This window comes from Cucurbita pepo, chromosome LG01, assembly GCF_002806865.2.
Source record: "Cucurbita pepo subsp. pepo cultivar mu-cu-16 chromosome LG01, ASM280686v2, whole genome shotgun sequence".
Lineage (NCBI taxonomy): Eukaryota > Viridiplantae > Streptophyta > Magnoliopsida > Cucurbitales > Cucurbitaceae > Cucurbita > Cucurbita pepo.
The window spans coordinates 2,366,372-2,389,429 of NC_036638.1; the positions used below are offsets into that span (position 1 = coordinate 2,366,372).

Genomic DNA, 23,058 nt, shown 5'->3' on the forward strand with positions numbered 1-23,058 from the left:
GAAAATTTAGAAAATAAGAAGATGTGAAACAGAGACATTCAATTCGAACGCAGTAGAAACCTATATCGAGCCATTGACGTTGCAGCATTGCATAAGAATCAGTATGATGAAGATGCAATGTTTAAGTATGACAAATAAACATCGTTGCAACTGTAATTACTATGAGAATGTAGACCTCGCTGTGATAGTTGTAGGCTGTAACCAGTATCAACGTCTATCTTCGTCCCCAAAATTTGGCAAGCTTCCAAGCACATCACAGGCACGTTGCTCGCATTCCAATTTGCCCCATCTTGCATCGACACGTTCGCATGGGAATTTTGGTTTTCCGAGACTGCAGTAGTAACCATCGAAATGGAGATAACCAAATTAATACGATTTAAAACACTCTGGTTCAAACAAAATATGTCTTGTGAGTCAACTAAGTGAAATCTAAAGAGTTATGATACAGAAATTATAAGGTTGAAGACAAATTAATTAATTTGGAACTGATGAAATGAATCAGAAGTTACATTTAATACGAAGTTTGAGAAATAACCTTCGATTGACAACATTATGTACACGGCACAGCCATCCGGAGAACTCAGCATGAGATCCTGCCTCCACGGGGTTTGCTCTGTAAAACAATCGCCAAAAATTACGTACTTCGGGGCCCAATAATCTAAATAAGATTATTGTGAGATCTCACATCGGTTGGAGAAGGGAACGAAACATTCTTTGTAAGGGTGTGAAAACCTCTCCCTAGTAAACGCGTTTTAAAAACCGTGAAACTGACCACAATACGTAACGGGCCAAAGCGGACAATATCTACTACCAGTGGGGGTTTGGGATGTTACAAATAATATCAGAGCCAAACACCGGATGGTGTGCTAGAAAGGACGCTGGCCCCCAAGGAAGGTAGATTTTGAGAAGCCACTTTGGTTGGAGAGGGGACAAAACATTCCTTATAAGGGTATGGAAACCTCTTCCTAATAGACGCGTTTTAAAAATCGTGAGACTATGAGCGATATGTAACGGACCAAAGCGGATAATATCTACTAGGGATGTTACATTAATGCTCATTTATAAAACATTTTTTCTGAACAAAACCATTTACTTCAATGATACATAAAATGTTGAAAAAAAAGGGTAAAAGAAAAGGAACAAGATATGAGTTTACATTTTATCCATAGGATTATATCCTTAAACAACGAAGTTTACATTTTCTTTAAAAGATTATTATTAGTCCCCTTTCCATTTTCTTAAAAGAATTATAAAAGGTCATTGTATTTTTAGAAATGGACAAATATTAAGGTCTCGTGGAAGGGCTTCCAGGCATACTCAATTTGAAGAGAGGATAAACGACATACCTCAAAACTTCTTTAAAGTGGTCTGCACATTCTCCACAGGGATACATGCGAGATAATATTGCCATCTGCACACACAACACAAGTTATTACATATAGCCATTGTCCATGCTTTATCACAAGCTCAAGGATCCGTTTGTCTAAGTTAAAGACAAATTAATCATAGCTCTCAAAATGAAGCTTTACATCTTTGAAAAGGCTAATAGAGTGGAATAAGAGACCTACACATGGTTTAAAAAGGATACCCTACCAATTCTTTTACATCCTTCTTCTGCTGCCTCGTCGGGTGATCTGGGTACTGACAAAATTAAAGGCCAACAATTCAATAGATTTGAATGGAAGGCATGGAATATATATTGAATTGTTATCTCTTCATGCTTGAATGGGGTGGGAGGTTGTTTCTTCTAATTAGAGAAAGACATTTAATTTATAAAGACAAATACACAAAAAAGGGGGAAGACAGAAAGCCAAAGAGATTACAAAAACAGCTGCAGTCTGAGAAGAGCATGAAGGAAGGAAGAATTACAGGGTTCTGTCAAAAGTTGCACCATAAAGAGGCCAAAAATCTCACTGCTTTTCAAAAACCACTGCCCTTTTTCAACGTTATCCTTGACGGTTCTTCTATGTCCTCATAACCAAATTTCCCAAATCAAAGCCTTTACCATTTTTCTTAAATAAAAAAAAACTAGCTGTGGATTTGAAAGGATGAGGACAAAGGAGTTGATCCAATAATTCCTCAAGGTTCTTGGGGAACTAGATAATTATACTTGGGTTGCATTGCATGTTTATAAATAGAGATTTCACACGTCAATGGTGGAGAACAAAATTAAAAAGGTAATATTGCTGAGAGAACCTGAGCAGCAAGGATGTGAAGAAAAGTCCACGTAGCCCTTCCAAGCGCTTCCTTAGTTACAGGTGCAGCAGGCTTTCCTCAATAAAAAATTTCAAATCAAAACCAAACCAGTATGAGAATTTCAAAATCAACTCTATAGGAATTACACAAAGAAGCTGATACATAACACAGCCGAATGATCATTGCAACTGAACGAGTTCAAAATTTTCTCAATGGTAAGTAACTTTGCGTAGATGGATTTCATTTTGTTTCTTCAAGCAGTCTTTTCTCATACCAACCCAAGCTCCATTTTTAGATTACAATGGAAATTGGCATCAGCTTAGCTGTGATCATGAGATATTAAATCCTATTGTTTTCTCTGATTCAGTTCAAGAAATCCATTAAACTGTTTTATTTGATACAAAAGCCATTTCTTAACCTAGGACAAATTCTCAATAAGCTACCAAGTAAAAACTCACAACCCAGAACGGCCTCAAGATTTTAGAAACTAGATGCACATGCTATGAATTATAATATTCAACAATCTAGAAAAGACAAATGATGATAAGTTCATTACTTTTCTTTTCAGGACTTTTATCAAACACTTACAGAGCATACGAGTCAATTCACGAAAAATACAGCTACGGCAACCAAAATTTGAACATAACAACTCAATCGCAGGCTAGAGAAGGAAAAAAGTGAAAATAAAATTAAAGAAGCTACCAAGTAAAAACACACAACCCAGAATGGCCCCAAGATTTCAGAAATTAGATGCACATGCTATGAATCACAAATTCAACAATCTCAAAAAGACAAACGAAAAGCAGATTACTTTTCTTTCAGGACTTTTATCAAACACTTACAGAGCATACGCGTCAATTCACCAAAAATTCAGCTACAGCAACCAAAATTTGAACATAACAGCTCAATCGCAGGCCAGAGAAGAAAAGAAGTGAAAAAAAAAAATTAAAATTACCTTTTTGAATACTTCATCAGATTGCAAATAAGTGGCATCAGTGTATGAAGGAGTAGCATATGATGATGAAGAAGGGGAAGAAAGGGGTTTATGGTAGGGCCGTGAATGGTGGGGCGGCTGCGGAAGAAGATTAGAGAGATGGGTTTGAATGGAAGTCGAAATCTTTTGAGCAGTTTCAAAGAGAGCTTGCAAGGGAAATTCAGGCATGTTCGGAAATCTGAGCGGCAAAAAGCTCTGCGGATGTTATCAGATACGCTTAATCGGAAATGTCCGGAAATCTTCTTCAACTTAAATAGCTTTAAAACTTTTAAAACTTTCATTAATATTTTAATTTTTTAATATTTTATTTTAAAAATATCTTTAAAATTTTAAAATAATTTTAAATTTTAAAAGTATTTAAAAAATAATATTGAATATTCAAAAATTTCATTAATACCCTTAAAAAAAAATATTTAAAAACTTCAAAATTATGTACATATAAAAATAATTTTTTAATTTTTTAATTTTATTAATTTATGGATGTTAGTGATATGAGAATTTTTATTAATTTCACATATTTATTTTATTTAAAATTTAAACATGAATTAAGACGAAATTCACTTAGATATCTTTAATTTATTTAATGGGATGGCGTAGTCTAATTATTTTACACATGTTTTATTTATTTATTTATTGAAAATGTATTTTCTTTTTATCCACTCCCAACAAATGGGAACTATAAAACAAAATAAAAATAAAAGAAAAACATGTTTGGAATTAGTGGGAGGAAAAGAAAAAAGGAAAAGGCGCACGTGCGTAATTGAAATGCGATACGATTGGCCGAGGGACAAACGCATTCGCAAGAACTCTGGTCGATGATCGCTGTTTTGATTTCGGTCTCCTATCTGCAAATCACCAAAAGCGATCGATTCAAGATTAAACAATTTAAAGAAGCGGCAAAAACTTGCGAATTTTCGATTCAGAAGACGCCGCTAAATTCATCCATCATTCATCCCAGTACACAATTCCGTCATTTCTTTTCGGTGAGTTTCTGAATTGATTGCCTGCTTGTTAGGGTTTGCACTTCACCTTCAAATTTGAAGTTGGAATTGAATGATTTTTTTACGTTTACGATGCTTTAGGCTTTTAGTTTTTATGATTTCGACGATGATGAAAACCCTTGTTAGAGCGCGATTTTGCTGCAATCGATGTTTTGTTTTGAATCAAATTTGGTTCGTTTCGAGCTGTTCTCCAGTTTGGTTTGTTCGTTGTGATTCATAAGTTCGGGTATTGATAATCAATCGTTTAGTTGCGATATTGGAAAAGATTTGATACTTAGCTGTGAAATTTAGGTTTCTGGATTTCTGATGAAAAGTTCTTGCCCTATTAGTCTACTTGTTGAAGGGGGATTCTTAGGGCTTTATCTCGGATTCAGCCATTGTTGAAATTACAGCTCTGAAAATGATTCCGAGGAAAGATAGTTCTCGTATAGACACTTCAGAGCTGAAAGCGATGATCTACCAAAAGCTTGGACATCAGAGGTCGGAGAAATACTTTGATCACCTCAAAAAATTGTTGAGTTTAAAGATCAACAAGAGGGAATTCGACAAATTTTGTATTCAGATCATTGGGAGGGAGGTTATACCTCTTCATAATCGGCTTATCAGAGCGATTCTTCGAAATGCCTGTGTTGCTAAAATCCCCCCTGTTCTTAGCAGTTCTAGGAAAGTAGGAGCCAATCTCAGTGTAAAGGTTGTGCATGGATATCAGAGGAGTTGTCTTCAATCGCTTAATGGAGATGCATTTCTCTCTTCCCCTCGTAAGGGCAGGTCTCCGGTTAGTAGAGACCGCAAGATTCGAGATCGCCCGAGTCCTTTAGGACCATGTGGGAAGCCTCAGAATATTGAACTTGAAGAACTTGCTTTCAAGGTACAAGAACAGCAGAGTGCAACTGAGTTGCATTCTCTTGGTAGTCGTCCTCCTGTCGAAATGGCATCTGTAGAAGACGGTGAAGAGGTCGAGCAGATGGCTGCGAGTCCAGGAGTTGAGAGCAGAAGCCCGGTTACTGCTCCATTTGGTATATCCATGAACTTCATTGGATCTGGTAAAACTCTGTCTAATGTATCTGTAGGAAGAAATTATCATGTAACAACATGTCAAAATGGTGGCGAGCTACCCGACACAAGGTTGCTAAGAACTCATTTGAAGCAGAAGTTGGAAACGGAGCAGATTGATATATCTGTGGATGGTGTAAACCTTCTCAACAATGCGCTCGATGTTTATTTAAAGAGGTTAATCGAGCCATGTTTGAATTTCTCTCGATCAAGGTGCGAACGAGAGGGGAATCAACCGATCACTGACTCAAGAACCAGATCCCTAGAACAACATTGGCATAGATCTCAACGGTTGAGCAACGCATCCTTGTTGGACTTCAGTGTTGCAATGCAACTGAATCCTGAAGTACTCGGAAAAGACCGAACAATACAGCTCGAGAAAATTAGTTTACGAGCTTTAGAAGAGTGATAGTAGCTGAATATATTCAAAAGGTGATCATATATTGTGAATAATTTGATGGTTTTGTGTCTTTTTAAAGTTCCACGCTTATTTTTGTGATTCTTGTAATGAAAGGTTTTGAGATCCATTTGGTGCCTTAAATCATGTTTATTAGGTTATATGTAGATAAAGGCTCCAATGGTCATTGTCCTGAGGAAAATGTTTATGATCTAATAAAAGCTTACATCTTCAGGTACTCCTGTGTTCATGTTCTTAGCGTTCATGTTCTTAGCTCATCGTAATGCAGTTAAACCACAAATTTAGCTTCTATAATTCATAGATGAATTTAGAATTTAGTCCCTATAAGTCGAAAGAAAGTTAGAAATGGTAAGTCGTCTCTTTAAGATCGAACTAGAATCTCAATTATCTGAAAGGCTATGTGATAACATAAATGATAATGCATGGTTCTTCATTACTAAATAAAAACAAGAAGAATATGCACCAAGTAGCTGCTAAACAGAATCCCAGAAAGTTCCCTCATGAAATTCTGTACAATTATATGAACTGAACAAAGAATCTCTCTATTTTTCTCCCTCCTGTGCTAATAAGCTGCCAGTTTCTGCATCAGCCTGCAAAAGGGACTGTCAAAATCCCAAATTGCTCAGCCATTGGGATCGGATCATGAGGCAGCTTTCTCGAGGCTTGCCATGTATGTCATGTAAACAGTCCACGCGTATGAAAACGAATTGCTGACCAACGGCTGCAAAACCAAACATACACTCAAAACCACAAGAGAAGGGAAGAGAATCAGATGGACAAAGATTAAAGAACAGGGCATACTTGAAGATGAACAGGGACGAATCTGAATGTGATGAAGTCACAAACTGGCCAGTACATAACACCATTGAGCATTGTAGGAAGTAAATCTCGTTTCAATCGGCCAATGATTTCAGAACCATTTTCACCTATTTTCAGGCACATCATTCTTAGTAATCTAAAGGTTGAGAAATGAAGCAGGTTGTGGAAAATGGCGTACCTTGGAGAAATGCATTCATAGAGAAGAAAATGACTGTCATGGAAGGGCCATAGAGGCTCTGGCCCAAGGCCATTTTCTTCAAGGTGGAGAAGATGTCCTTCTTGGGGAAGAGTCTTGACATGAAGTTGAACCAGTAATGGAGAGATGGCCCTAGAATCAGCAGGCCATATCCAGCCATACGTAGTGTTCGAACTAAATCATATGGCTCTGAAGATGGCAGAGCAATGGTCTGAAATAACATTTGATTCCAAAATCAGAGCAGCATTTACAATTACAATCTCCAATGAGAGCAACGAATTAATAGTAGTAGACGAGAACAATAAGTTGCACGATCAACAGTCAAAAACAGAGAAAAGGACTCATCAAAGTATATTTGATTCCAAACCATAGCATTCAAAGTGACGATCTCTAACGAATGCAGATGTTCAAAAGCCTTGATCGAGAAGAAAATTATTCTATGAAGAATAATCAAAGAACAGAGAAAATGACTATAAAAAAAAACCTAAAAACAGAGGTTTCAAATCATCAAACACATCACGAGCAGATGCAAGCTCCAAAACAATTCACCTGAGACGACAAATCAGCAGCCGTGTAAATAAGCGCAGAAGTGATACTCTTCGTAAGAACAGGGCGACATTTCACCATAGCCAAATACCATTCGAGAAACTCAACCTTCGCAAACGAAATAACCGACCACACAGACGAGTGCTGCAGCGATGGAAAAACACCAACCTCCTTCGTCTTCCTGAAAGAATCCGGCAAACGGAAATACGGCCGAATGGGCTGAGATTGCTTCCTCACGATCGCAGTAGCTTCAAAAGCCTTAGAACCTTTCAACTGAGAAGAACGGCGAAAATGCAACAATCCAGACAGCCCGGAGCTCCTCCGGACAGCGCCGATCATCTTTTTAGGGTTTAGGGTTGAAAATGAGAAGAGGGTTTTGAAGTTTGAAGCGAAACAAAAGACGAAACAGAGAAAATTTTGCAAAATTTGCGTTTCTCGGTCCCATTCGCCAACGAGGATTTTATATTGCAATTGTACCAATAAGCAGTCAAGTACAATTTGTTTTCTTTGCCTACTTGCTCGACTATGAAATTGCTGTACTCGCCATCTTGTTCACAAAAATTTATTTATTGTTTTTCTCTCGATTATAATAAAATAAACCGATAAAAAAAAAATATTACCTTTAAAATTTTGCCCGCTAAGAGACAACTATCCTATTTTATTTTTTTTTAATAAAATTTAAAGTCGGTCTTATTATTTTTAATTTATTATATGAGCTTAAAATTTTGTATTAGTTAGATGGGTGACTCGAATAAAAAAAAATTATTAAAAATATATATATATATATATTTCCAATACATGCTATATTAATAATTAAAATTTTATAAAGTTCAAATTCAAATAATTATAAATCACACCACATCGCTAATATTGATTATAAATATTAAATATTTTGAGTTTTTGAGTGTTTTTGTTCATGTTTGCCTCTTTTTTCTTGGTGGGTTTTGGTTATATCCTNGTGATATAAAATAACCATAAATTTGAATATAAAAGTTAAAATAAAATAAACTCAAACTATAAATATTAAAATAATATTTTTAATTATTATGTTTTGGGTAAGAAATGCGAGTGGGATTGGATTACGGGTGGGGAAGGGCTTTATTCCAGTTAATTGGGGAGACGTCAGTTTCTGGACACGTCTGATTAGGGACCATAGCCTTTTTGACACGTGTCCGGGGAACTGACACGTGGGTTGGTGACTTTTGAAGCAGTCGGTTTCTTGATTTGAAAAAGAAATTTGGGCACCAAACTTGGTAGTTTCTAGCCCTTCTTTTTTTCCTAAAATTGAAAATTGTGAATTATATATATATATATGTGTATATGTATATATATATATATATATATATATATATATCCTAATGTCTATAGTATTATGTTTTCTTTATTTAACCATTTCCACATAAATTCTGAACGAGTATATGCTTGAAGAGAGATAAAACTTAAAGCCATCGATACCAAACAAACCAAAAACGATTCGAACATACTTATATTGTAGTAAACAATATATCCATTGTCGTTTCCAAGGTATCAAAGAATTTGACCTCTAGCTCTATAATTGTTGAACTAAAAAACGATCTATCTGAATATGTTGAAAACAAAACGAAAGCAACTCAAATTATTTATCCTAAGAGATGGGTTATGTGTAATAGCAAAGGATCCAACCAAACAGACCTAATCATTCACATTGCACCACTTGATTGATAGAGCTTTCAAAGGTTAAGAGGGGCATACAGAGACTAAACAGGTAGAACATTGCAGCAGAGCTAAAGAAAGTCACAGTTGTATGAGCAGAGATCAGAACCAACACTCTTAACTACAAATTTCATAAATTATGTTCTATATATAAACACCCACATTGAGTAATGCAGTTTGATGTAGAATTTTTCACTTTTGAAGATGGGGGAAGCAGGCGAAAACATCAGATTTTGGGTGTTTTGCTTCAGCATGCTCCCTACATTTCACCTCTGAGGTCGTGCACATGAATGTCTGCATGCATACCTTGCACTGCAACATCCAAATATCAGTTCATTCATCATTCTTCACAACAATAACCAATCTACTAAATCTATATATAAGCCAGTGGTCTTCCGGATCACCAGCTAAAGCTCCTAAATGACCGTTCAGTGATATAGATTTGATTTTTCCATAGACATATATTCGTTCAAAAAGGCCCCTATAAGTGTAATAATCATTGATCAACAAGAAGAATATCGGGCTCTTCAAGAATGTATCACGTTGGGAATTCTAACTCCTACTGCTTGCTATCCTAGATTTACCTCCGCGGAAAGGATGATGAATTGCATTGAAAAGACAAGTATGCACAATCTAATTCTTACATTATACGATATTTTTTGTCTGACAACGTTGGACCATAATGTATTTTTTATGGATTCTCCTTGACATGCTTGTCTCTCTTTTTTTTACTTTTTGAAAAACTAAGGTGTATGCATGTTAATGTTTTTGTTTCTTAGACTGATGAACATAAGTTTATTAAGTTTCCATTTCTCTAAATGGTGAAATATAGAATCATGCCATCAATAAAACTTAGTACATGGTTCAAGATTGAACTACTTCTTGCACAAAAAGAGAGATCCAACATTCAGAGTCAAAGATCTAGGTAACTTTCATCATAATATCATAGATTTAGGAACAAGAGAGAGGGAGAGTCAGAGAGAGACCAACAATCTTTCATAGATCCTATGGCCAACATATAGTTTCTATATCGTTTTCCTGTAAGTAGCCAGGATAGATACAAACTGATATCCAAGACCTTTATAGTATCTGTCTAGTGTAATTCATAATCAGCATACAAAAAAGAATATAAGGCTTCTGATCCATGGTTAAATTTGATTAGAAGTATAATGTTCGACTCTCTCCTGAAATGTGTTAAAAGTTTTTAAATACTTCCTTAATGATTAAAGAATGTAGAATTCCAGCCTAATAACACCATTAATGACCAAAAAATCAAGGTATCACTAAAATATTTTAGATATGGTACTTGTTGTGGAAACATTGACTATGAGATCATCCCACATCGGTTGGAGAAGGGAACAAAGCATTCCTTATAAGAGTGTGGGAACTTCTCCATGGTAGACGTGTTTTAAAACCTTGAGGGGGAGCCCGAAAGGAAAAACTCAAAGATGACAATATATGTTAGCGGTGGGTTTCGGCTATTACACGGACACTAGGTTCATAAAACTCAGAACCCAATAATACACTCGGTGATGACAGGCGCACTGAGTTTATTGGTCTATACTTCCAGATGCTATACGGTTGAATTGAGCCTTGTAAAATGCTGATGAGAACACAAGGACGACGTGTATAAAGCTGCCACCAGTTGAGAGAAAAGGAATATGAATATAAGATACATGGTAAGTTTTCCTATATATCCACACTCCAAGGTTCTTAGAATAAACCTGTAACTGTAGTCTGTAAACATGACAACCAAGGGAGTCACTTTTACTTCAGATTATGAACACCCGATCGAATCTATCAAGAACGAGCTGATGATTACAGGGAAAACGGCTGACTGCAGTCCCTGAGCCCAACTATATTTCGATCTCACACTAAGCCAAGAAATTCAAAAACGATAAATTTTGAAATATGGGGAAGAGAAGGATAGGGATCAACAAGTTATTGAAATTTTTTTTAATCCTCTGAGCTACAGGCCCAATACCAAACCAAATACGACAAGTAGTGGGGTCCTAATCTAAACCTTGGAAATCGGTACACGCAAAAAATAGGCCAATTCGGCAGCCTTTTGCTCAATTTCTCGTGGGGTCAGATTCTGATCGGGAAAAGGTTGAATTGTAGATTGGTTTATAGACCTAATTGTCCTTTATGGCTCTCTCATAGTGTAAACCTCTTCTTTTCTTAACAATGACAGTATTAACAATGTTTCGGCTTAATTGAAACGAGATATTAACAATGTTTCGGCTTAATTGAAACGAGATATGTAATCTCCTCGGGTTCGAGGTTGGAAAATTTGTAGTAGCAGCTCCAAAATAGTTTATTGTTTCCTTGGGGTAAAAGATACTGTTAGTTTCCATGCCTAAGACTAATAAGACGCCGAAATCAAATGAACTTAAGGTTCAATCACGGAAACTATTACGATCAAACTCTTTTCTCATTCACAGCTCATTCAAGAACAGAATTGCGGTAAAAAGTGAACAGATCAAGTGCATAATCGAAACCCAAGAACAAAAGAAAAGAGGAGTAAGCACTACAATCAATGAGAGTTACCTGAATAGTCATAGCTTTCTTGTTGGAATCAAGCTGGCTTCCTGCACAGGATCGGATCAACAGCGAGATCAAGATTTAATAAACCCTAAATAAAGATCGCGAAAATTGGGAAAAGCGAGGGATTGAGGAGGCAAAAGAAGTTAGTGAAGAGAAAGTACCCTTGGCGCCTTTTTGTTTCTCCAAGTTTTTCTCGCGAGCCATCTTGGCCTTCTGCCCGTTGCCTCCTCCCATGGCGGAATCGATCGCTTCTGCGTTGAAAGGAAACAGAGGAGACCGCCAAAAAAGTTTTTTTCCACTGGTAACGCGGAATGCACTCAGCATGAATCGAATACGACAAAAGTTTTTTTTTTTTTTTTTTTTTAACTTTTTAATAATTATCGATCAAACTTTTTCAAAAAGTTAAATAATATTTTTTAAACCAAAATATAATTTTTAAATAAAGATATTTTTTTAATTTTTTAAGTTAAAAAATATTGTGATTTAATCCCGAGGGTTGGTCATGTTCTTAACTAGCAAGTTCTCTGTTTGCTCTGTGTCACGGTTATGCTTGTTCAAGGTGTGTTACTCATGCCACATTCAATCCTTTATTTAGTTTCATGTTGTACGATCTTACTATTGTATTTTTTGTTGACTATTCGACAAAATCATGTCTAAACCGATCCGAATTGCCTCAATATGTACTAAAAATAGCTATTAAATAGTGACTTTGGTTTACTGCAGGTCGACATCGTTTTTTAGCTCGACGGAAGCAAACTACTTTTACTAACGATTATATATTAAATAGAAATAGGGAACGAAATAAATAACGTGAAAGATGGTTATAAGTTCCTCTTGTATAAGGATTATCTATAAAGCGGGTCCTATTGAATGCATTTAGACAGAAAGGCTGACATAGATGGTATGTATGGGTAGCATTTTTTTTGTTTACATCTTACGAATTTATCCATCTTCCATAAAGGAGCGGAATGAAATCAAAGTTTCATGTTCGGTTTTGAATTAGAGGGAGGTGTGACTAGTCGTCAACTCCTTCCACTTAGATTTTATATAACCGTTCGGCGAAATCACATCTAAGTCTACCAGACCTAAATCGCCTCAAAATGTACTATAGGAGAATTGTCAAATTCTCTCCGTCCGAAAATTATATGTTATATTATATGTTATTTAAGTTATTGTGTTAGCTGGAGTTTTAGTGTTGTTTCATTTGCTCATGACAATCTGTAAATAACATGCTTGACAGTAAATCTTCGTTTAACGGGTTCATCGTGCTCCATTTCATATAGGGAGGTCTGCAACTGTATTTGGATCTAATGGCTGACTGATCTTTAGTCATTGATCAGTCAGCCACTCTAGATCATCGAGCCATTAGAGTGGAAGTGACATTTAGATGTAGAAGTAGCATGAGCATCAACAATCCGCTACTCTAATAATAGCTCGATGTAGAACTAGGGAGGCTGGGTGTTGAACTGATATGAAACAAATGTCACCCTGTTTTTGTAATTGCTTCAGTTGACGTGGAGAGACATGCTCAAGATTTTATGGAGGTAGCTAAAAAGCTTCCATAACCAAAGTGATGATCAACCAACCAAAGTGGAAACAGTAAGAAAGGTAAATAATCAATCAAGCACCTTTTTTCAGTTCAAACAGGGAGTCTTTCTTATGATTTGAAAGACCAGTTAGTCAAACATAACAATGAGTTAAAGAAGGTTTTGTAGCACCAATAGGCTTGCTCATTGAAGGCCTATTGTTTTTCCATTTTTCGTTTATTGTGCTAGTTTTCTCATCATTTCTCTACCACGAATCCGATTAAGAACATTTGAATTCTTAGCTAAATTTCAAAAACAAAATGTAGATAACAACAAAAAGAAGGAAGTTCATGAGTGTGGAAATTAAGAGTAATTTTCGAATAAGAAAATCGAAACTCGAATTGGTAATCGAGTAGGGCATACTTTTTTGGGTTCTTGATATTTGGTTTGGATTTTAACAATGTTTGTAAAGAGTTGATAAGAAAACACAAAAAAGGGTTTGTAAAGTTTAATTTTTAAGAACTAAAAACCAATGGTCACATAATGGGGCTTACTTAATATAGTGTTTAAAAGTAGTAATCTGTGGACATTGCAACTCAGAATAGCAAAGTGCTATCTCATCATATCTAAAGATAAAGAACTCAGGCACAGCCGTTAGTGCCAGTGATTCAAGGCAGGCAGGCAATGTGTAGAACACAGTTAAATTACTCACTTTGTTGGGTCGAGGTGACTACACTTGGTTCAAAACTTGCTTCCTTTCCTCCTCTTCAGCTTTGATCCAGGCAGCCTACACGACATGAAAAAACAATAAGCAAAAACAGGTTCATTGTATAAGTTTGGAGAACTGCAATATTGTGTAACTACCTTGTCTCGTTCAAGTTTGGAGAGATGTGGTCTCATGGAATCTCCCAAACTTAAGCCTCCCCAGGCTGACTGAAGATCTCTCTCCCTAGCTTCACGACGCGATAGAAAGTTTCTCTTCTGATTTTCTGGTTCCTGAGAAGACGACATCGACGACATCGTCTTCTCTCGTTCGAGTCTTGATTTATGTTTAACCAGAATATCTCCCAAACCCCCACCACCACCACCTTCTCCATTGATCTCTGAATGCTTACTTTTCTCACTTCTCTTTAAGTTATCTGGTTTGCATTTCATTTTCTCTTTCTCCAGTCTTGAGACGTGCTTTACTAAAATTTTGTCCAAGCTCTGGCAATCAGGTGTGCGGTTATTCACCACCTGTTTCTTATTATGTCTTTGCTGATCATGGTTACTTTCAGCCAACACGGCCAGCATCTTTTCCCTTTCCAGCCTTTGCACCGGCTTCACTAAGATCTTATCTAGGCTGTCTTCCCTTTCCCTTCCCATCTTCAGTGAAGACTTTGGCATACTAACATTTTCCTTTTCCTCTGTGTCAATGTCCCGATTTTCTTCGCTCCGCTCAACTTTTCTTCTATTTTTTGCTTCTTGTACTTCTTTTTCAAGTCGTGAGACATGTTTCACGAGATACTTATCAAGACTAGGAACTGCTGAAACAACTTCTTTACGCCTTGCCTGCAACTTGTTGCTATGGATCTTGAGTTCTTCTCCACCCCTGCAATTAGTCTCTTTAACTTCCTTCTCAAGTTCTGAAGGTGGCTTTGTCAGTATAATTTCCAAGTTAGGAACAACTTTCTTGTCATGAACACTGCTAAAATTTTGAAGGTTTTGCGACCTATTTAAGTCGATCTTCCCTTCCATCGTTGTTTCCGAGTTCTCTGAGGTCAATTCCTTTTCTTCGTTCTTTCTGCTATTCTTTGCTTCAAGCACCTCTCTTTCCAATTTAGTCACATGCTTTACCAAGAACTTGTCTAGACTGGGAAGTTCTGACTCAGCTTGCTTCCTCCCATTGTGCAAATTATTGAAGTAATTTCCAGAACCAGCAGAGGGCATTCTCCAAGGAAGGTTAAGAGCTGAAACAGAGGATTGAACTGCAGAGGAACCTGCATCATGAAGCTTCCCACTTTCTACCTCGGTCAAGGCGGCATTCAAACCACAAGTAGCTACTATGGTTGCAAGAGAAGAAAGTTCATCTTCTTTCAAACGCCTAAGCCTTTCATACATCAAGTCCTCAATCTTGGTCTCCTTCTCAAAAGTTTTATGTTTCAAATGTAAATCCAAGTTGTGAGAGCTTATTAAATCATCCTTTCGAGGCGCTTTATCAAGATCCAAGTCATTCTCTGATTCACATTCAGTAGAAAGTTCAGATGAGTCTACATTATTATCACTATCTGGGTTCTGAGAGATTTTTCGTAAAAGCTCTTTAAAGTCATCTTCTTTCAAAGAACAATTCGCAAGCCTAACTAATGCTGTTTTTACTGCTGCAGCCACTTCCTTATCAACCTCAAATTCTGTCTCAAAAGAGGCTGTGATGGTGTGAGTTGTAGACCCAGCACCACTAGAAGACGAGGTTTCCATTTTGTAAGTCTTCTGTGGACAATTTGGTGTATCAAACATGATCACTCCCATAGCCGCAGCTTCTTCAAAAGCTTCAGCTGCAGTTTTCTCAGCCCTGTACATCTGGTCTAAAGCTTCTTTACATTGAATTCTGAAGAACAGAGAATGATTCAAAATATGAGAAATCAAATAAGCTCAACAATCCTCCACAGGTGAAGTAAAAGAGTATACGTTATACATACCTAGCCGCTTGGAGTATTCTACACCAAGAGGTTTCGACCAATGCTGCTTTTCTAGCTTCCAGTGCTATATGTGCAGCCTCTCTTGCTGCCATTTTTTCTTTCAATACTCTAGAGTAATGTGGATTAGAATCACCTAGAGTCTCATCTAGTGTTAAATTCAGGCCATCTACTTCCTGCAGTTCATAAATTTCTAGTTTGTTGGGTACAGAAGGATAACATGAACTGTAATGCCATACAGAATGGACAAACGTACTACACCTGCAGCATTTTGATCTTCCTCTTCAAGTAAGAGTCCACTTTCTTGCGTGGGAACCAATTGATAGGGGAAACCTTCCTATGAGGAGGCTTCTTGATTTGCGATGTAAACTTGTTAAGACCGTGCATTGTGGATTGGTTTGTCTCTTTCAAAAACTTACTCTGTAAACATTGTATAAAGATAAACAAATTTTAACATAAACAGCAAAAATCCACGACAACTGGTAGTGTTGTTAGGGCTTCCGAAACATGGCCTCGATCAAATTCGATGCAATGGAGGTTTAGATTTAACATATTCTAGAATAACAATGGAACAGATTTTATATAATTGAACCAAAAGAAAGTGGATCAAGAACTTGAATCTAACTTGAGTCGCTAGGGCTTCCGAAATTCCGATCTAGTTCTATACAAGTCGAAAAACGGATTTTAAATTCAAACTCGGAAACAATCAGCAGTAAACTGAACTACTTCACTTCTCAATTCTAGATACGAATCATTTGCGAGAAACGAAACAGAATCAAGACATACTGAATTTAACTTGATTCGCTGCAATGGAGATTTAGATTTAACATATTCTAGAATAACAATGGAACAGATTTTATATAATTGAACCAAAAGAAAGTGGATCAAGAAGTTGAATCTAACTTGATTCGCTAGGGCTTCCGAAATTCCGATTTAGTTCTATACAAGTCGACAATGGATTTTAAATTCAAACTCGGAAACAATCAGCAGCAAACTGAACTACTTCACTTCTCAATTCTAGATACGAATCATTTGCAAGAAACGAAACAGAATCGAGACATACTGAATTCGAATCAAGAAACGTAAAACGGAAATTCGAACGAAATTTTTTTCTGAGTTAGAAAATTTACTCTTCCACTTTTTGAGCTTGCAGAAACAGTCTCGCCAGAGTCGTCCTTCTTACTCTCCGAATCGATAGCAATGAAATTGTTACCTCGATCTTCCGACCCTGAGCCTGAGTCCAAGTTCGAACAAGCCGAATCCATGGTCGATCTTCTCAGAAATGCAAATGGAATACGATCAACTTTCAGAAATCAAACAGATTTGAAGCAACAGATTCAGTGTGTGAATCACTTGCGAGATTTCTACGTATTTCGGAGAGAAACTTCGCATTAATTTCACTTCTTACGTAGCAAAATTCCTCTGGATCAATGAGAGAGAATTTTGTTTAATTTTCTTTTCTTATGAACATGAAAACTAGCCGTTACGTCTTAAAAGGACGCTTCTTTAGAAATTCCCAACGGTCATTTAAAAAAGTTGAAGTTATCCTCTGCGTTTCTGTACACATTTTTTATTCTTCTCGAACCAATAAACGAATTACACGTAGACTTCTAAGAATTAATGAGTTTGGTTTATTTTTCATACAAAATAAACTAATTAATTTAAAAAATATTAATATTATATATTTGTATGAAATAATTAAAATTGACTAATACAAAATAAATAAATAAATTATCCCCAATTAACTAAAAAAATAAGTTTCCATTATAAATTAAATTAAATCATTGCACTTTCTATTTGAGACCTCCAAACAATTTGGAATGAATTTAAAATCATTTCCAATTTTTTATTTGAATTAAAAAAAAAATCAAATTCTTTATTTTTTTCGAAAATATATCACATTTACTAGAATTTTAAATTAAAAGGGTATATAATTATATACTCGACCAGTAGTTTAAATTAACACATGTGCACGTGTTCTTGAATAAAAGAAAAATATGGTTCAAAAAAAACTGTTGGATGAAAGTTTCAGCTAATTTAAGGAATGATCATGGTTTATATAATCAAAGAATACTCTCTCTATACGAGACGTTTTAAGAAGCTCAAATCAAAACCATGAGAGCTTAAGCTCAAAGTGGACAATATCATACCATTGTGGAGAGTCGTGTTCATTCTAACATGGTATCAGAGTCATGCCAATAGAATCCTCAAATGTCGAACAAAGAACCCCAAACGAAAAAGGAGTAGGAGTCGAGCCTCGATTAGGGGAGACGTATTTTGTTCTGGATTTATAATAATAAAAAAATCTTAAATGTAAAAAATAAAAAAAATAAATAAAAAAAATTTAGCTATTATTATGTCATAATTAAACTAAAAATACATAAAATTCATATTATTTAGAACAATTTTTTTTTTTTTTTTTTTTTTTTTTTTTCAAATTGAAACTTCAAAATGTGAAGATGAACAATTTTTGCACATTTGAACGTGGGGGAGAAAATTTGTCAAAATGTTTGAAGTATTTAGCTTTTGCGCCTAAAAGTTATTAGAGGACCGACATATTTGTATAATTACATCTAATCGATATTAATTTTGTGGTGGATTCATTCAATAATCTGACCCAAAAAAGAAAAATAAAAATTTGTTGAATAATTTGGGGGAGAAATGGATTTAGATTATCCAATATTTCTATAAACAAAATTTAAAATCACACCCAGAAAAATTTGCTGATTTTTTACGAGGAATTTCCTCCAAAATGAGTGCGAGTACCCTCGCCGCCGAAGCAGTGTGGAAGCAGATCGAGTCGACTCGATCAGGTTGCGTTTATTCGATTATTTTCCTTACCTAATTTTCGGATTTTCGTCTTTTTGGTTCTCAATCTTGTGTTAAATCGACGATATCTTTGCTAAAAGAAGCTGAAACTGATTTCGCAGTGACCGACGATCAGCTTTCAATGTGAGTATTCTCGATTCCTTCCATTAGGAGAAGTTCTTCATCTTGTTATGTTTATGAATCTTCGAAGTTGACTGTGTCGGCGCTGGTTCCAGATTGCATTTCTTGTTTGGCAAGAACTTCGAGCGAGCTACTCGGATTGTGGATCAAAGTGGAGTGAAGAGAATTTCAGGCGATCCAAGCGGACGGTCCATCTTTCAGGTGATTACAGTATTTTTCATCTTATTTTTGTTGAAAATTCGATCAAACATCGATTTTAAGTTCACGGTTTCCATTAGGGTTTGCTTAAACTTCCCTAGAACAGATCGTAGTTACATTCTGCTTTTGTTTAAAGCCTCGTGAATGAATGGTCTTGAATTGAACCACGTTTTTTCTCCATCTCTCTAGTGGTAGAGAAGGATTTACACGACACTTAAGGAATGATTTGAGAAGGAATTACACTGTAGAATGCTGTTGGTTTGATATCATGTGCATTGTAGAATGTTGCTGGTTTGATATCATGTGCATTGTAGAATGTTGCTGGTTTGATATCATGTACATTGTAGAATGTTGCTGGTTTGATATCATGTACATTGTAGAATGTTGCTGGTTTGATATCATGTACATTGCTATGTATTACTGAACCTGAAAACTATATTCTTGAATGTGAATATGAGATTAAATCTTTAACCTATCGATTTAAGCTTTTGGATTTAGTCTTGATTTAACATAGTATTAGAGTCGACACTTCTGAGTCGTAGCGACATTATTCAAAGTTGAACACTCATTATGTTTGCAGTTTGCTTGGCCATATGAATCAACATCGAGAAAACCAAAAGCTACTGTAATAGCCCAAGCCTACTGCTAGCAGATATTGTCCTCTTTAGGCTTTCTCTTTTAGACTTCCCCTCAAGGTTTTCAAAACGCATCTGCTAGAGAGAGGTTTCCACACTCTTATAAAGAATGATTTGTTCCCCTCTCCAACGGTTGTAGGATCCCACAATCCACTCCCCATTCGGGGCCAACGTCCTCGCTGGCACACCGCCCGGTGTCTAGCTCAAATCTCACATCGGTTGGAGAGGGGTGCAAAACATTTTCTATAAGGGTGTGGAAACCTCTCCCTAGCAGACACGTTTTAAAATCCTTGAGGGGAAGCCCGAAAGGGAAAGTTCAAAGAGGACGTGGTGGGCTTGGGCTGTTACATTCATACTCAAGATGACGGAGTGTGGTTATTTAGTCATTTGTACATGTTTATACAAGACTTTCCCCAAATCTTTGGTTGCCAGATTCAAAACCAGCCAAATTGTTTGTTTAGAACAAGTAACATTCTTGAGATTCGTTCACAGAATGAGTTCTGGTTTCTTTCAATGTTAGGTTGTGGGAGAATCTCGAAGGAAAGAGGAGTATCTCTGTTTCCCAGAAAACTTTTGTGCCTGTTATTCCTTCTTCTATGACATTGTGAACAGAGGAGAACAGCTTTGCGTAAGGATCACTTCTTTCTTGTTAAGTGTAGCTGAGTTGAAAGCTTTAAGAAAATCCTATTCCTTCCACTTCCCAATCATCTTTATTTGTCGTTCTTTATTTCATAGTGCAAGCATCAGTTAGCTGCAAGGCTTGCTGCTTCACTAGGGGCTTGCATTGAAGTTAAAGTATCTGATGAAGAGCTGGCGATATTATTGTCCAATCTTTAGTGACTTTATCAAAGCCAAAGCTCTCAGTACTCAAAGTTTGAGAGGTAATCAAACACATTGTTGTATTTTACCAACTTTTTCCTTCTGTACTTGAACAGCTTTTGTATCCTGTTGAGCACATAATGAAACTTGCATAATTATAACCATCACAACGTCCTAGGTTTCCTTGGTGAGCTGGTAATTCTCACTTGTTTGTCACGCACTGTGAGATCCTACATCAGTTGGAGAGGCGAACGAAACATTCTTTATAAGAGTGTGGAAACCTCTCTCTAATGGACACGTTTTAAAATATGAGGGGAAGTCCGGAAGGGAGAGCCCAAAGAGGACAATATTTGTTAGCGGTAGGCTTCGGCTGTTACAAATGGTATCAGAGTCAGACACCGGGCAGTGTGTCAGCGAGGATGGTGAGCCCCAATGGGGTGGATTGTGACATCCCACGTCAGTTGGAGAGGGGAAACAAAGTATTCCTTTTAAGGGTATGTAAACCTCTCGCTAGTAGATGCGTTTTAAAACCTTGAGGGGAAGCCCAAAGAGGACAATATTTGCTAGTGGGGGGATTGAGCTGTTACAAATGGTATTAGAGCCGGACACTGGGCAGTATGTCAACGAGGACACCAAGTCTCAAGGGGGTGGATTGTGGGATCTCAAATCAGTTGGAGAAGGGAACGAAAGATTCCTTGGGTGTGGAAACTTTCCCCTAGTAGACGCATTTTAAAACCTTGAGGGAAAGTCCAAAGATCACAATATCTGCTAGCAGTGAGCTTGAACGGTTACAAACTACCATGTTCTATATTTATTTCATTAAATTAGAACAAGCCAACCCTGCAATATCCCCTCTTCCTCGTTCCTTTTTCTTCAGGTTCCAGAATATTTGAGGGGAAACCAAAGGTCTATATCTCATACTTTCCAGATTGAGTTCATATAAAACGTTGCAAGTTTCTGTTAAGGTTAATCATTGATCTACATGAATATGATAGTTATTAATGATTGTGTTTCATTTCTGTAAGATATATATCATTGATTCATATCTATGAACATGCTTGCAAATTATAACCATAGTCTAATACATGCTTGCATATTAAGTTTTCATGATAGATGGATATTGACCCATGGATGTCAATTATTATTCTAGAACTCTTTGGACGACACTTTTTCTCTTGCAAACAGATTTTGTTCAAGGAAAGTTTTGGCCATTACCATAAGTCAAGTCTGCCGTTACTATTAACATCCAGTTCAAATATATTATTTATCTGTATAGTTTAAGAGTCGGGATTTGTGACCGGATTCCTTGTATGTTATATTTGTTTCGGGGTATTGGATATTTGAACCAAAAGTACTTGCCTGAAATAGTTGAGCTGTACTTAAGTTGACAAAATTGCAAGAGTTCGAAAGTTTGATATAAAATGGAATTATTCAGTAAAGCAGAGTATGATGATGACAATTGAGAAAAAACGAGGACTCCTTTAGGGGAAAGAAACAGGCATGTATTGTCTCTTTCCTAAAAATCATGGTTGTGCAGCTCGAGACGGTTACCAACACCTTAAGTACCGATGATCTTTTAATAAACAATTTATTTACAGTCCAATCATGGGCCAGTGAAAGGGTGTAGTCTCAAAATTACAAGCTTATTGAATCAACTATAAAGGTCAGTCTTACTGTCCTAAGATTAAGATTGAGTTGTACTAAGATTAAGATTGAGTTGTATATGATCATCTTGTGAAATATTAGTTACGATATTTTATATCGTAAATCCTAATAATAATTACTTTTCTTCAATTTGAAGAACGTAAACTCTTCCTAAATCCTAAACTCCAGCTAGCGGTAAGAGCCATACCAATTTTATCGATGTTGTCACATGAACGTCACTTGCATTACCCAATCTGAATTTTGATGACGACAACAACTTTAAAGAGACCAATTATGACCGAGCTTACTAACTCGAATAAAGTGACATACTTGCATCTAATCAAGTCTCTATAATTAAAGCATGTATGAATTGAATAAAAAAGTTTGAACCTTCTTAGACACACAACATTTATTAAGAGTAGGGTAGACGTACGGATACACCAACTTTTTAAAAGAAACGTAAATTGTTAGACCATTAAGAGTTATACTCGGGTTAGTTGTATGAACCCGAACCCGAACCCGAACCCGAACCCTCAACTCGAGATCGAAACAAAAACAATCTATCTAAATCTCTTAAGGGGTACAAAAGAATTGAAGCCTTCTTGGACACACCCCATTTATTGGGAGTAGGGCATAGTGTGAGAGACACCCACTTTTGAAAGCCCTAAATAAACAAATAAATAAACAAATAAATAAACAAATATGGTCACCAATACATAATATATTTATAAAGAATGCATTGGTAGAAACATAGCTTCATTAATGTGCATCATTTTTTAGGTCATCTAAGTCCCACGCAGTCCCTTGGAAACTTCCTTTGCCGACATTTCCTATGGAACTTTACCTCATTTTTTAATGTCATTTCGTTCCTTTCGAGACCGTTCTGTAAGTCACAGACCCTAGTCTCGGAGGTAAACTCCATCTTTGACTGGATCTATTATCAGTGTTAACAGCCATAGAATCAATAAAGGACGTCAGTTGTCAGTTGTGTAACAGCTCAAACCCACCATACCCTTATAAAGAAGGTTTCATTCTTCTCTCTGATCGAAGTGGGATTTCTCAGGTTCCTACTCGAAAAAAAAGGTGGTTAACCATAGTAAAAAAAAGACGGTTAAAAACATGTTTTTTTTACCTCAAAACTTCAAATTTGGGT

The 23,058-nt window shown here is 36.4% G+C and overlaps 6 protein-coding genes across 10 annotated transcripts; 2 read left to right on the forward strand and 4 right to left on the reverse strand.

Annotated features, from left to right (window-relative positions):
- Nucleotides 1–42: 42 nt before the first annotated feature.
- Nucleotides 43–3,413, reverse strand: LOC111800733 (FAD-linked sulfhydryl oxidase ERV1). 2 transcript variants are annotated; one of them, XM_023684555.1, is made up of 6 exons: nt 3,152–3,413; nt 2,197–2,268; nt 1,594–1,641; nt 1,347–1,411; nt 536–613; nt 43–331 (listed from the first exon to the last, which is right to left on the reverse strand). In XM_023684555.1, exons 1-6 carry the CDS (start codon nt 3,356–3,358, stop codon nt 208–210), a joined length of 594 nt encoding a protein of 197 aa, XP_023540323.1. In that variant the 5' UTR covers nt 3,359–3,413; the 3' UTR covers nt 43–207. The 2 variants fall into 2 exon arrangements, with proteins under 2 accessions (XP_023540323.1, XP_023540332.1); XM_023684564.1 differs by lacking the exon at nt 1,594–1,641.
- Nucleotides 3,414–3,936: 523 nt separating this feature from the next.
- LOC111788929 lies at nt 3,937–5,879 on the forward strand. Of its 2 annotated transcripts, none has more exons than XM_023669515.1 (2): nt 3,937–4,173; nt 4,483–5,879. In XM_023669515.1, exon 2 carries the CDS (start codon nt 4,592–4,594, stop codon nt 5,651–5,653), a length of 1,062 nt encoding a protein of 353 aa, XP_023525283.1. In that variant the 5' UTR covers nt 3,937–4,173; nt 4,483–4,591; the 3' UTR covers nt 5,654–5,879. The 2 variants fall into 2 exon arrangements, with proteins under 2 accessions (XP_023525283.1, XP_023525290.1); XM_023669522.1 differs by having other exon boundaries at nt 4,521–5,879.
- A 167-nt stretch (nt 5,880–6,046) lies between these two features.
- Nucleotides 6,047–7,679, reverse strand: LOC111788921 (PXMP2/4 family protein 4-like). The gene is made up of 4 exons (XM_023669504.1): nt 7,227–7,679; nt 6,660–6,888; nt 6,464–6,588; nt 6,047–6,383 (listed from the first exon to the last, which is right to left on the reverse strand). Exons 1-4 carry the CDS (start codon nt 7,560–7,562, stop codon nt 6,303–6,305), a joined length of 771 nt encoding a protein of 256 aa, XP_023525272.1. The 5' UTR covers nt 7,563–7,679; the 3' UTR covers nt 6,047–6,302.
- Nucleotides 7,680–8,877: 1,198 nt separating this feature from the next.
- On the reverse strand, nt 8,878–11,789 carry LOC111788380 (uncharacterized protein At2g23090-like). Its single transcript, XM_023668709.1, has 3 exons — nt 11,624–11,789; nt 11,466–11,506; nt 8,878–9,227 (listed from the first exon to the last, which is right to left on the reverse strand). Exons 1-3 carry the CDS (start codon nt 11,784–11,786, stop codon nt 9,108–9,110), a joined length of 324 nt encoding a protein of 107 aa, XP_023524477.1. The 5' UTR covers nt 11,787–11,789; the 3' UTR covers nt 8,878–9,107.
- Nucleotides 11,790–13,524: 1,735 nt separating this feature from the next.
- Nucleotides 13,525–17,106, reverse strand: LOC111790309. Its single transcript, XM_023671171.1, has 5 exons — nt 16,791–17,106; nt 15,922–16,080; nt 15,664–15,836; nt 13,853–15,572; nt 13,525–13,775 (listed from the first exon to the last, which is right to left on the reverse strand). The coding sequence occupies exons 1-5, from the start codon at nt 16,923–16,925 to the stop codon at nt 13,719–13,721; spliced, it is 2,244 nt and encodes a 747-aa protein (XP_023526939.1). The 5' UTR covers nt 16,926–17,106; the 3' UTR covers nt 13,525–13,718.
- A 1,110-nt stretch (nt 17,107–18,216) lies between these two features.
- Nucleotides 18,217–21,700, forward strand: LOC111789825 (zinc finger SWIM domain-containing protein 7). 3 transcript variants are annotated; one of them, XM_023670544.1, is made up of 6 exons: nt 18,222–18,473; nt 18,591–18,612; nt 18,705–18,810; nt 19,963–20,070; nt 20,178–20,323; nt 21,412–21,700. In XM_023670544.1, the coding sequence occupies exons 1-5, from the start codon at nt 18,413–18,415 to the stop codon at nt 20,277–20,279; spliced, it is 399 nt and encodes a 132-aa protein (XP_023526312.1). In that variant the 5' UTR covers nt 18,222–18,412; the 3' UTR covers nt 20,280–20,323; nt 21,412–21,700. The 3 variants fall into 3 exon arrangements, with proteins under 3 accessions (XP_023526299.1, XP_023526312.1, XP_023526305.1); XM_023670537.1 differs by lacking the exon at nt 21,412–21,700 and having other exon boundaries at nt 18,223–18,473; nt 20,178–20,444; XM_023670531.1 differs by lacking the exon at nt 21,412–21,700 and having other exon boundaries at nt 18,217–18,473; nt 19,963–20,444.
- The last annotated feature ends 1,358 nt before the right edge of the window (nt 21,701–23,058 follow it).

Bases quoted from the DNA above. Each gene is read 5' to 3' on its own strand.
- LOC111788380 (XM_023668709.1), bottom strand. From the start codon at position 11,786: ATGCTGAGTGCATTCCGCGTTACCAGTGGAAAAAAACTTTTTTGGCGG. The intron at 11,507-11,623 runs GTACTTTCTCTT...GATCCTGTGCAG, and splicing joins GAAACAAAAAGGCGCCAAGG to GAAGCCAGCTTGATTCCAAC. The intron at 9,228-11,465 runs GTAACTCTCATT...TGGATGTTGCAG, and splicing joins AGAAAGCTATGACTATTCAG to TGCAAGGTATGCATGCAGAC.
- LOC111788921 (XM_023669504.1), bottom strand. From the start codon at position 7,562: ATGATCGGCGCTGTCCGGAGGAGCTCCGGGCTGTCTGGATTGTTGCAT. The intron at 6,889-7,226 runs GTGAATTGTTTT...ATGTTATTTCAG, and splicing joins CTGCTGATTTGTCGTCTCAG to ACCATTGCTCTGCCATCTTC. The intron at 6,384-6,463 runs GTATGCCCTGTT...TTGGTTTTGCAG, and splicing joins TCGTCCCTGTTCATCTTCAA to CCGTTGGTCAGCAATTCGTT.
- LOC111789825 (XM_023670531.1), top strand. From the start codon at position 18,413: ATGAGTGCGAGTACCCTCGCCGCCGAAGCAGTGTGGAAGCAGATCGAG. The intron at 18,474-18,590 runs GTTGCGTTTATT...CTGATTTCGCAG, and splicing joins GATCGAGTCGACTCGATCAG to TGACCGACGATCAGCTTTCA. The intron at 18,613-18,704 runs GTGAGTATTCTC...CGCTGGTTCCAG, and splicing joins ACCGACGATCAGCTTTCAAT to ATTGCATTTCTTGTTTGGCA.
- LOC111788929 (XM_023669515.1), top strand. From the start codon at position 4,592: ATGATTCCGAGGAAAGATAGTTCTCGTATAGACACTTCAGAGCTGAAA.
- LOC111790309 (XM_023671171.1), bottom strand. From the start codon at position 16,925: ATGGATTCGGCTTGTTCGAACTTGGACTCAGGCTCAGGGTCGGAAGAT. The intron at 16,081-16,790 runs GTAAATTTTCTA...CAATGTTTACAG, and splicing joins CAAGCTCAAAAAGTGGAAGA to AGTAAGTTTTTGAAAGAGAC. The intron at 13,776-13,852 runs GTAGTTACACAA...CATGTCGTGTAG, and splicing joins CCAAACTTGAACGAGACAAG to GCTGCCTGGATCAAAGCTGA.
- LOC111800733 (XM_023684555.1), bottom strand. From the start codon at position 3,358: ATGCCTGAATTTCCCTTGCAAGCTCTCTTTGAAACTGCTCAAAAGATT. The intron at 2,269-3,151 runs GTAATTTTAATT...TATTGAGGAAAG, and splicing joins CTGATGAAGTATTCAAAAAG to CCTGCTGCACCTGTAACTAA. The intron at 614-1,346 runs GTATGTCGTTTA...ATTGTTTTACAG, and splicing joins CACTTTAAAGAAGTTTTGAG to AGCAAACCCCGTGGAGGCAG.